This window comes from Mesoplodon bidens (assembly GCF_964165515.1).
Source record: "Mesoplodon bidens genome assembly, chromosome: 3".
Taxonomy (NCBI): Eukaryota; Metazoa; Chordata; class Mammalia; order Artiodactyla; family Ziphiidae; genus Mesoplodon; species Mesoplodon bidens.
Window position 1 is genome coordinate 151,771,050 of NC_138178.1, and position 12,472 is coordinate 151,783,521.

The following is a 12,472-nucleotide window of genomic DNA, read 5'->3' on the forward strand; positions in this document are numbered from 1 at the left end:
TTAGAGCAATGCTAACCATGATAAAAGCTCAATAAAAATTCATTTCTCTTATTATTATGTATTACTTTTTTTCCATTGTGGTAAAAAACACATAACATAAATTTACCCTCTTAACAATTTTTGTGAATTGTACAGTATAGTTAACTATATGCACATTGTTGTACAACAGATTACTAAAACTTTTACATCTTGCATGACTGAGTCTCTGTATGCGTTGAACAGCTCCGTTTCCCCCTCCCCTCAGCCCCTGGTATCCACCACTCTACTTTGTGTTTCTATGAGTTTGATTGCTTTAGATACCTCATATCAGTGGAATCATGTTGTATTTGTTTTTTAGTGACTGGTTTATTTCACTTAGCATAGTATCCTGAAGTTTCATCCATTGTAAGTTATGGCAGGATTTCTTTCTTTTTTAAGGCTGAATGATGTTCTATCACATGTATATACATTTTCTTTATCCATTCATCAGTTGATGGGCATTTAGATTGCTTCCAATCTTAGCTATTGCACATAATGCTTCAGTGAACATGAGTATGCAGACATCTCTTCTGTTATGTATTAATTTTAACCTTAAATATACATAACATTATAATTTCAACTTGGGGTTTTAGTTAAACCCCCTGTGCCAGAAGCAGAAATTGGTTTACATGATATTCAAGAAAGTGGTTTAGGAGAAGTTCAAGGCTCATAAAATATTAATTAGCTACACTTTTTAAACTAATATTTACTTGTTTGGACAGCTGAAAATTATAGCAAATTAATTTCACAATTGCTAGAGAGAGATGTGAGGAGAAAGAATGATTAATAGTACCATGGTAAAACGATTAAAAGAATATGTTTGTCCAAAGGCATAAATGTCTTATAAACATTAAAAAAAAGAGAAACAGCATTAGCATCAAATTATGAGCCAGCTTTTCATGGGACATGTAGTATTTCCTTATAATAATCAAGGAAAGGTAAGGGAATTATTCTCCCAAACATACTGACAGAAATGTATTTGGTACAGCCTTTACAGAGGGCAATTTGAGAATATGTATAAAAAAGACAAAGAAGAAGCAGCCTCCTGATCTAGCCCTTCTACTTCAAGGAAATTATTTTAAGGAAATGATCTGGCATATGTCAAAAGATATAAAAAATAACATGATGTTTATCACAACAGTATTCTTAAATAGCAAAGTAAACTGGTGACAGCCTTAGTGTGTGTGTGGTTTCAAAATGGAAGTATAAGATTTTAGGGGGCCTACTTTTTCCCACTTAAAAATGTTTTAGGAACTTATTTCCTTAACTGCAAATATAGATCTACTGTGTCAGTTTATAGTATTCTACTATTGGTGATTGGTTAAGTAAATTATGATAAACCATGATAGAAAATACACAGCCATTAAAAACAATCATCTAGATCTACCCTTATATATATGAAAAAATGCTCAAGATAGATATTTGAATTAAAAAAAAGTCTCCAAAACATCAGATATCATATACCATTTTTTTAAGTCCATGGAAATGCAGGTATATACAAAGAAAATAAGTGACTATACACAGAAAAAAAGTCTAAATGTTACCAGAGGTTATCTCTGAGAGTAGAATTCGAAATGACTTTTTTTTTTTTTTGCGGTACGCGGGCCTCTCACTGTTGTGGCCTCTCCCATTGCGAAACACAGGCTCCGGACGCGCAGGCTCAGCAGCCATGGCTCACGGGCCCAGCTGCTCCGCAGCATGCGGGATCTTCCTGGACTGGGGCGCGAACCCATGTCCCCTGCATCGGCAGGCGGACTCTCAACCACTGCGCCACTAGGGAAGCCCTAAAATGACTTCTAAAACTGTTTTCCTTTTTCTAATGAACGTGTTTCAAAAAAACAAAAAAAAAACCCTTGGTCTGCCAAATATTGCTGGGCATTGTGGGAAAAAGAAATAGAAAGCAAAGCAGAGTCTACAGTCATAGGAGTCTAAATTTGCCATCAGACTATGAGCCTCTACCAATGTATGACTATTAATCGGTTCTGTTGTTAGAATGGGGGGTGGGCCTGTAGTGAGGGAATGTCATCCATGTGATGTCTTAGGGCTAGTTTCACTGGGTTTTCTGATCATGGGCTGCAGCCCTGGCCTTAGCCAGCTGCCTCGTAGTTGGACTTCTTTGGTTGTAACACACACCTGGCCCAAGATCTGTTCAAGTGCCTCAATGCTATTGAAAACCCAACTCAGAGACACTGCTGGTATCTTTGGTTTGCGTACATGCAGGAGTCTGAGGCATGTAAGTATATTTGAATATCTGTTTTTAATGGCCTGCATTGTTTCTCAGATGTTAGAAGGTACAGTTGATTTAGGGGCTGCCTGAAGCACGGTGTTTTCAGTTGGTTGGTGAATAATAGTTTCTTCTAAATTGTTCTGTCCAGGTACACACCTGTGTTCACATCCTTTAGAATAGGTGATTTGCACTAGTAAGAGCCTTCTTTCCTAGTTGCTATAGGAGAAGTAGCTTCTTAATTTGTTTTAGAAGTGGAAGGGAATGCCAGAGGACTTCCAATCTCTTTGGCATCTCAAAGTCCTGTCTCAGGTGCTTGTGTCATCAGTCTCTCTCTGTATCAACGGGAGCATCTTCAGGGTTTCTGTCCCATCCCTGTCGAGGTCCTCGCATTGCCCAGGGCCTTGTTGCAGTACCGGAAGTTGTATTCTTTCTCTTGCTCGGCTTTCAATCTCATTCCAGCTGACAAACATTGTAAATGGAAGACAGCCAAGAACTGCATGCAGGGTAGGACAAAGGCCTTTTGGAAGCTTGCTTTTGCCAAAATAGAAACAGCTACCCTCACCCTCACCCTGGCCCCGAGTTTTTTACAGCATCGTATGGTTGCACAAAAGATGAAACGTGTTCTTTGCATTGAACAGCTCTCGGCCTGGTGGTAGTAGGATGAGTGCTTAGCATCTTACCTGCTCAGGAAGATATACCATCCCAGAACTTGAGCTGCCGGAACTAGAAGTGGCTTTGTATGCTATGTGATGGGAACTTTATCCAAGTTACAATAAAAATCTCATATGGGGAGAATAATGCCCCAAATGTGTGCTCTTCTGATATCAGAGTAAAAGGGGTACAAAGAGACATTAGCCCCGCTCAAAGAGAGATTAACATTTACCTGCTTCATCCCCCTTAATTTTCAAAACAATGAATTAGAGAGTTATTGATATTTCACTGCAGGGAGGCATCCAGCTCTACACCATCACCAAGAAGCCTGAGTAAAGGCTAAAAGGGGTGTTTCTCTGGAAGGAATTAAAACACACACACACACACACACACACACACACACACACACACCACACACCCAGAATTTAATCTCTGAACAGTGTTATCTTTCTAGTAAGAGAGCTCAGATCTTGCTTCCTGTGACCTTCCAAGTTTCAGTCTGTGTTCTGCCTATCAGAAATTCCTCCTTCCCACCCACGAGTACCCTTCTGTTGTGGGAGAGGGAGGGCCTTTCCAGTCTTTTGTCTGTGGCCAAGCCAACGCTCAAACTGTGGTTTTCTCTGAGTCTCCTTGCTGAAGCATTGCTGTTTCCCACACCCAATAAAGAAGCAAAGGGCTTGTATTTGTCGACCAGGTCTTATACAGCTGGTGCTTATACAGCTCTCACATTCCCAGGACATTGACTGATGTCGGTGCAGCCCCCATCCCTGGGTTAACCCACAAGTGCAGCGTGCTAACACTGTATGTCCAAACCTCACCTTTTTTAGAAATTATATGGAGAGAACTTTACATAATTCTTCTGCTTATTTTTGAATAAATATCAGGACAAAACAGTTCATACAGTCTGTCATTGGTAGAGTTGTAGGATTAGGGCCAATACAGGCTACGGGGTGTACCTGGGGAGGCTGATTTCTGCCAGTAGTCTAAAAACATCTATTTATATGTCTGCCTTTAACATTAACCTGAGTACTTTCCTGGTTTGCTTCTTAATCAGATTTGATTACTTTAATCTCATTCCACTTAGTCTTGGCTTTGGTGAAACACCTGGGGACTTGTCTACATTACTGACTTTTGGGAATTTTGGATGGCATAGAATTGTAATAATTTCATTACCCATTCAGTATATGAGCATATGATCACCAAACAACAAATGAGAACCTGGAAGCTTTTTACTGTATTTGGAAAAAGTATCTGCTTTTTTGAGATGCAGCACATGTTACATTGAGGCTGAAACAAGCTTGACTGTTTTGTAGATTGAGAATTAGATCTCAGCTCAGTTAGGGTTCCACTTGGCTGCATGTAATAGGGCACCCCCCACACCCATGGCTTAAACAAGTTAGAGGTTTATTTTCTTTCCCCAGTATAATCAGAAATCTAGAGCTAGGTGCTCCTAAAGTCCGTGGTGCTATCAGGAACCCGTGTTCCTCCTGTCTTTCTCCTCTGCGGTCCATGACAAGTAACTTCCACCCTATGCCTGTCCACCTCTAGGTAGATATCCAGGTAGATATCCATGTTCTGGGTGGGGAGAAGAAGAGCAGTTAAGGGCAAAAGTTGTGCACCAGCCAACCCAGTCTGCCCCCTTTAAAGAGCTTTCCCAGAACCTGTACCCGGAAACGTCTGTTTACAACTCAGAACTAGGTCACATGGTTATCTCAAGGTGCAGGAGAGATCGGGAAATGTAATTTTTTAGTTGGGCACACATTATTATCCAAACAAAATCAGGGCAGTTTTATTGGGAAGAAAGGAAGAATTATTAGTACCCAAGCAAGTGAGTCTCCTAAGCAATAAATTCTTCTAATTTATTTTATTTTGTGTTTTGAGATAAAGACTGATCTTATTACTTATGGAACATTGGTGTCTAAGGTCCTGCCACAAAATTTGCATCTAGGAAGGTGAATTTATTTTTGTTTGGGATCTATAGAAGGGTTTACTTACATTTTGTGGCTGAGTGTAAGTTGAAACACATACCACACTAGGCACTATTCAAACTCCAGAGAATGGTCCTATTACAAGATTACATCTCTATGTAAACACAAACTTGCCTATTTTCTTGTATAGGAATTTAACTGTTACTTAAAAAAAATCAATAGTTTGTATAATGTGAGGGGTTTTTTTTCCATTCATGTTGTAAATGCTTATTAAGCACCTTTTATGCACAAGGCATCTACTAGGCACTGTTAGTGAAACAAAAATTAATCAGATATAAATCCAGGCATTTCCAGTATGAATTGTCCAGAAGCAGAAAAAAGTACATATATAAGTGCCTGTGATACAAGGTAGAATGTGCTAAATGTGATGAGACACATACAAATACATTTTTATAAGCATTTAGAAGAGGGAAAGATCATTTCTGCCAAAGAGAATTGAGTAAATATGATCTGGGGAACCTACACATATGTTTTCATTTTAAGAGTTTGTTTTTGCAGCTAGTGAGCATCATTATAAGACTAGAAAACTATGCTGAAAAATGTAGAACCAACTACCATTCACAAGTCATTACAGATAAGCAGACTTACATATCAGCCTGTCCTTTGATTCCTCAGTAAAGGCAGTAGTTTGGGAAGGAAGGGAGCATTTCAGTTTCTACTGTGTGCCTGGCACTTTGATTTATTTCAAGAAACCTTTACTGAGTGCCTGGGCTACATTTACTTATGTGATCTTCATTTAATCCCCAACAATCCAGCCAAGTGATTATAATTGTTTTATGAGGAAGCTAAAGCTCAGAGAGGTTAAGTAACTTGAAAAGGTCACCCAGTTTATAAGTGACAGAGCCTACATTTGAGCCCAAGCACATTTGATTGCAGAGTCATGCTCCTTTCCACTTACCTGAGTGTCTACTTTTCGCTGATGACCTAATCTGGTTTTGTAGCCATAGTAAGTGTTGAACAGTCACTTCCTTCTTCAACCCAGTCTAATGGCAAGTCCTAGAACCAGCTGCTTGAAACTTGGGCTTCATTTGGATACTTTGATTTGTACTCAGAAAGTTAATCTGTTACCTGCTCAAATCTTATTAGAACTTGACTTCCTTTTGACTTTTCAATAATTTATTTTTGTAATAAATAACTACATATAGATGGTACAAAATTCAAAAAGGTACAAATGATATATAGTAAAAAATTAGTTTCCCTCTCCCCCTGACCCCTAGCTAACAGTTCTTTTCCATGGAGGATGCCAGTTTTTTTTAAGAGCCTTTCAAAATTGTTCTGTGCAGATACCAACATTGTATATATGTTTGTGTGTGTGTATTGGTATATAAATGTATGTTTGTATGTATCCTTTTTTCTTTTTTACTCAAGTAGAAGCTTACTATACTCACTGTTCTGATCTTGCTCTTTTTATTCATCTTTTTATTTGTATTTAGATGTCCCAGGAAGATTTTTTAACAAAAGAAAAACTCAATGAATTTGAAATATGGTTAAGTTGTCACCAGGGCAACATGTATTGAATACATGTTCTTACTGATGGCAGTTCTGTCATAGCGTGAAAAATCTAACTCAATAAAGAATGTTTTTATTTCCAAGAGCATTTCACTAACAGTGGTTTTCCTCCTCTACTACTCATCCAGTGAACGTGTTTATGGATGGTCGACATAGGACTCTTCAGCCCCCATTCTGAGTTCTGGTCTCCTCCCCACCCTGAATGAGGCATCTTTCAAGCACTCTTCAGTCTAAGCTCACTTATTGGGAGGCAGTGGTGAAAATAGAAGCCTAGTTTAGCCCTCTCCTGCCTCCCTCCTTCTTCCCAGTTGAATTTCTCCCACAGATTTTGAGGCCCTCAGATATGGAAACAGTGCTTGAAAGGAGTGGGTTTGTTTTTGAGCCAGTCCCCACAAGCTGGCCTCTGCTGCACCCCTTGGTTTCTGCAGATCGCCCAACCCCTTGCCTCCCCCACTCCCATGTACACCCCCGTGTACACACTCTGCAGCCCCGGGCTCCTGGCTTTGCCCCTGGGCTCAGGTCTTCCTCAGCTCCCCTTCTGTGGTCAGAGATAGAGGCAAGCGAACAGCTCTTCAGTTCCCTCTCGGGTGGTTTCCAGAGACGGGGAACATCTCAGTCCAGTTGGTCTGTGTGAAAAAGCCCTGATCCTCCACCTCTGAAATCACTTTGCTCTTTGTCAAGCCTCTCAGCCAAACACATTCCCTCCACACAAGACCCCCTGATCCCCACCTCATATCTTCCCAGCCCGGAACCCTTGGACACATTTTCCTGAAATGGGACATTCCAAGGCATGAGTATAGAAGGGTTGGTTAACATTTATTTACTAAAGCTACCCAGTTCATCTTTTATTTATTTATTTATTATTTTTTTTTTTTCGGTACACGGGCCTCTCACTGTTGTGGCCTCTCCCGTTGCGGAGCACAGGCTATGGACGCGCAATCTCAGCGGCCATGGCTCACGGGCCCAGCCGCTCCGCGGCATGTGGGATCCTCCCGGACCGGGGCACGAACCCGTGTCCCATGCATCGGCAGGCGGACTCCCAACCACTGCACCACCAGGGAAGCCCCATCTTTTATATCTTAAAAAATAAGTTTACCTGGTGAAGTTTACCTAAAAGGTGAATGTAAGAGCATCTGAACTTATTCCTTTAGGCCTTGCCATGAGGAAATGACATTTCTCCCATGCCTCTTAAAATATCGTGCCTACAAATAGATATCAATTGCCAGAAATCCTTTTAATAAAAAGTCCTATGTATTTTGTCAATTATATTATTTTCCTCCTAATATTATTTTACATTTAAAGCTTTTATGAAGCATGCATATTGAAAGCAGTGTTAACACAATTGAAGAATCAGTAACAAAATTTGGGACACAAAAAAACTATTTCTAATGGGGTGAATAAGTTGTAAGAGTTTTTTTAAGCCTCTCCCTGAGGAAGTGTACAATTAAATACATCCGTACTGCAGGTACATGTTGGTGTTTGTGACATCTAGATGGTTTTTAGGTCATCATTTAATAGCTGTAGGCTTACCCTCTGAGGGAAAATACCCTTGTTTTGCTCTTGTATTTGTATATAGTAACTACTATTCATGTAGTAATTTTACTTTGAAAGTGTTTTCAAGTGTAGTTTTATGTTAATCTTCAGGTCATCAAGGTGTTACTACGCCACACTGGCTCCTTCCCTTTCCTCCAAGGTGCGAACCTTCTAGAGGAGTTCAGAGTTCCGTGAGTGGGTTGGAATGGAGTCAGGCTTCAAGTCACTTTTGTTCTGTGCTGTATTTCTAGTACTCGATACCCAGCAAGAGGCATTCATTAAATACTTGTTGACTTTAACAATGAAGGGATACTAAGACTGAGAGAGACCAAATGCTTCTCTAATTCACGCATACGGACAATACATAGTACCCAGCCGCCCTGAGTCCTACTCCAGTGTACTTTCAGCAAGATAATCTCAACTCTCTGCTAAAAGAGATTTTCCTTCCCTGAACCTAAACCTGCATTGGCTTTATTGGAGGAGAAGTTTTTCCTTAAAAATTACTTAATTTTAATGGTTTCCCATTTCCTTTTGTCCCACCTCAGGACTGCAAACCAGTTACTGACTTACAGCAAACTAATTTGTGAAGGGCATCTCCATCTTTCATTTTTTTCTTTTTCTCGTAGGTGATCTTTGGCAGCCAGACACTACCTAACTCCAATTTATGGACAATAAATAACGGTGCAGCTTGCAGAATTTCAAGCGCCACAGCTAGTGGCCAGAAGCCAACCACTCTGCCACAAAAAGTGGTGCCAGCTCCAAGTGCTTCCTCCTCCCTGGTCCCCAAACCCCCATCCAATCACAAACAAGTCCTCAGAAACGCAGCATCCCAGAGGGCTTCCAAGTAAGTTTTCAGTAATCTTCTGTTCAGTTTCTTCTGAGTTGTATCAATTCTATGTTAATGGTACTCTCTGTTTCTGGAGGCTCAAGACAGTTTGTGCTGAAATGTTGAAAAGAACACCTGATGGGGAATAAAGACTAACTGGTTCTCAGCCCTGGCTACAAATTAGAATCACCTGGGGAGCTATTGCAACATGGCCAATGTCAAGGCTGTACACTGTGGGAGGGGCAGACACTGCTCTTTTATGTTCCCCAGTGGTTGTGATGAGTGCTGCCACTGGCAGGGTTCAGGGTCATTGCTAACTAACTCTTCTGGCCTCTAGCAGGAGCCTCAGTCAGACAGTGCACTGGGTAACAGTGCTGAGCTGTGGGCTTGGAGGGAGGAAATGAAAACTTCCTCCCGGATGTGTTCTTCGTTTGGTCATTCTACACAGTTAGATCTTTTCATATATATTTCAGATAAAATGCAATACTCTTCCCTCACCCCCACCCTTGTTTGTTCATTTTTAGGCATTTGAAAGGGAAGACGTAGGATTGGGATTTCATTAGAGGGATTAACTTCATTGACATTAGTCATCAGGCTCTGTGTAGCAACAATGTTTCTAATACCTTTGTCATCTACCTATTTTACCTCAAAAAAGACATTTCCGTACCTGAATCACGGTTTTTTTTGTTTGTTTTTTTTTGGTTTTTTGGTTTTTTATTTTGCGGTGTGCGGGTCTCTCACTGTTGTGGCCTCTCCTGTTGTTGAGCACAGGCTCCGGACGTGCAGGCCCAGCGGCCATGGCTCACGGGCCCAGCCGCTCCGCGGCATGTGGGATCCTCCCGGACCGGGGCACAAACCCGTGTTCCCCGCATCGGCAGGCGGACTCTCAACCACTGTGCCACCAGGGAAGCCCCTGAATCACGTTTTTTAGGTCACATCCTTCACTGTACCTCCAGCCATCTTCCCTAGTAAACCAGAAATGGACTGGTAAAAGGAGTGTTGGTTCTAACAGCCCCTCTCCATTTAAAATTGGAGAACTTATCAAAGATGTCTGGAAGAGGCAGGCATTCCCTGATGGATAAATGCCTAGAGGAGGTTTGTGTATTTCTCTTGTTCTCATTGAGGCTCCCCATTCATTTGTCTTTCACAGAATCAATTTTAGTTGTAAGAAGGAATCCTAGGGCATAGAAAAAGCAGTTAGTGTTTTTCCCCCCTTGGATAATGAATCAAATTCTGGATTTGGATTGAAAACAATCCCTCGTGGTTGTTTTAATTGTATTGCTGCCATTATTCATTTATCCAACAAACGTTTATTCAGTGCCTACCAAGTGCCAAGCACCGTTCTAAGAATAACAGGCATCGTAATGACTTTATAGAACTATCTGGAGCAGTAGGAGAGGGCGGTGGGAAGGCTGCAGTTCGTGGTTGAGAGCCAATAGCACGATCAGAAGGATGTATGGTCCCTCACCCTAGGAAGAATAGCCTTGAATCCTTAAGGGTGCAGCCTCTGGAGCCAGCCTGCCTGTGTCCCATCCCACCCACCCACCCCCTACACACACACACACACACAGACACACACACACACTTTATTAACGTGAGATCTTCGACAAGTTACAAATTACTTAAACTCTTGACTTCAGTTTCCTTATTTGTGAAGTGGGGATAACAAAGTGTATTTGCTTCATAGGACAGTTGATCAATATTAGCAGACTTAATATCTGTAAAGTACATAGCACAAGACCTAGCACACTTAAGAACTCAGTAAGCCTTAGTAACCATTATAAGCATTCCAAAACCACACTTTCATTCCCAGGTTTGAGAAGCCCACAGTTAGGTGGGAATATCAGTGAGTTGGATAGGAATGTTGAATTTGCCAGTGTGCTCCTCGTTTGTGGCTTTTCCAGTTATTGCTGAGACGGCCCGTGGTGCCCCTGTGGCTAGTCTGCTGGTGGAGAGGGGGGCTCCGTCAGCAGGCAGCAGGGCTGGACATCCGAGGACCCCACTCACTGCCCTGAACTCACTGCTGGCAGAAGAGCACTTCAGGCTTCTGAGATGGAATTGCAGCTCTATGGACAAACTTTGCTTTGCTGCATTTTTGTGGTTTCTTCTCTCTGACGGGCAGGAGTGTGGGAAAACCGGAAGCAGCTCAGCACCAAAAAAGCACAAAAGAGGGGGGGAAAGCAAGATTTCTTCAGAATTTAAGAAATATAATCCAAGTATCAAAAGGCATGCTATGAGGCGTTGTTCCAGGAAATAGTTTCCAATTTGCCTTTAAAACTCTAGCACAAGCCTCTGAAGCTAAATAAGTTAGCACTAATGGAGACCTGAACATCCTTTCCCTTATATGTAAACTGTAGTGCCGTGAGGCCCCTGCTGTTTCCAATATGCTTCCGACTCTTAGGAAAAAGAATAGCATTGTTCTTCTCTGAACTGACTCCATGAAAAGTTCCCCCTAGGAAGTATCCAGATAAAGTTTTTTAAAATAATCTTTTTATTGAAGAATTATTTTAGATTTACAGAAAAGCTGTCAAGATAGTACACAAAAAGATAAATAAACCGAGTTTTCCCCACGGTTAACATCCTATACTGCCATGGTACCTTTGAAGACTGTGCCGTACTAAGAAACTGTCATCGCTACATTACTATGAACTAAACTCCATACTTTATTTGGATTTCTGATGAAGTTATTTTTAATCTAGAGAAACCTTTCATGGCTCCCGAAATCAGGATCTTGAGTATCAGTCGACACACTATTCTTATTGTTCTGAAGTAATTCTTGTTCCTAGTAGCAAGCATAGTAAGTTACTTAACATCTGTGTGACTCAGTTTCCTATTTAAAATAGGGATAATAATAGTACCTGCCTCATGGGGTCTTTAAGAGAAATAAATGAATTAATGAATGTCAAGCACAAATACAGTGCCTGGTACATAATAAATGCTAAATAAGTGTTAGGTATTATGGTTAATACTAAGTTGGCACGTCAAGAAATTTTCACGTAATTTTTTACTTTCTTCCTACAAGATGTGTTGCTTCATTTGCTTGGAGCTTATTGCGGCCTTTATTCAGGCTCAGTTCAGATTAATCAGGAACCCTCAGTTATGACTGGAGGGAGATACAGAGTCACACTCAGGAATGCCATAGTTGTCCCAAGAGACACAGCTAATGAGAAGTTGTAATGAGCTTTTGACCGTGCCAAGCCCTGTGTTTTTGGGTTGAACTTCAGGCTTCTCCTAGCACAGCAGTTGGCACTGGACAAATATAGAAACAATTTCCAAGAGCATCAAAGTTTCCACATCCTAGAGGGTTGAATCTAGAGAACAATGGAACATAAAAGATGGAATGTCGTTTGGATTTTGGTGCAAAGGGAATTGAGAATCAGAACAATGGGGTCCTGTTTCTTTATGATAGTAGTCAAGTCACTTTTCCTCTAAAGGTTTCAGCTTCCCATCTGTAAAACAAAACCCACTGTCCCCACTGAATAATTAACCAAAATAACCTGTTTTCAGTCTGTTCTGTTGAAAGCTTTTTTATGAACACGTTTGTTTTTTAATTTTGATGTTTTACAGCCATTTTCCTCATCCTTTCTTGGCCCAACAGTTCTTTGTTATAGTTCTCAAATTCATATATTTATATTTCCTTTAGCTAAATCTCACTTGTCAATTCTGTGAAGAGAGTGATTTAGAAATTTTTTTTACCTTTTCCATGGTGCCAATACCCTT

General features: G+C 40.8%; 1 protein-coding gene across 10 annotated transcripts in view; it reads left to right on the forward strand.

Moving 5' to 3' along the window:
- TTLL5 (tubulin tyrosine ligase like 5) overlaps positions 1–12,472 on the forward strand; it is a 310,875-nt gene that overhangs the window by 219,540 nt on the left and 78,863 nt on the right. For all 10 annotated transcript variants that reach the window (XM_081229115.1, XM_081229114.1, XM_081229113.1 and 7 more), the window contains one exon: positions 8,553–8,770. In XM_081229115.1, the coding sequence (XP_081085241.1) occupies positions 8,553–8,770 (218 nt within the window). The remainder of the gene's footprint in view (positions 1–8,552; positions 8,771–12,472) is intronic.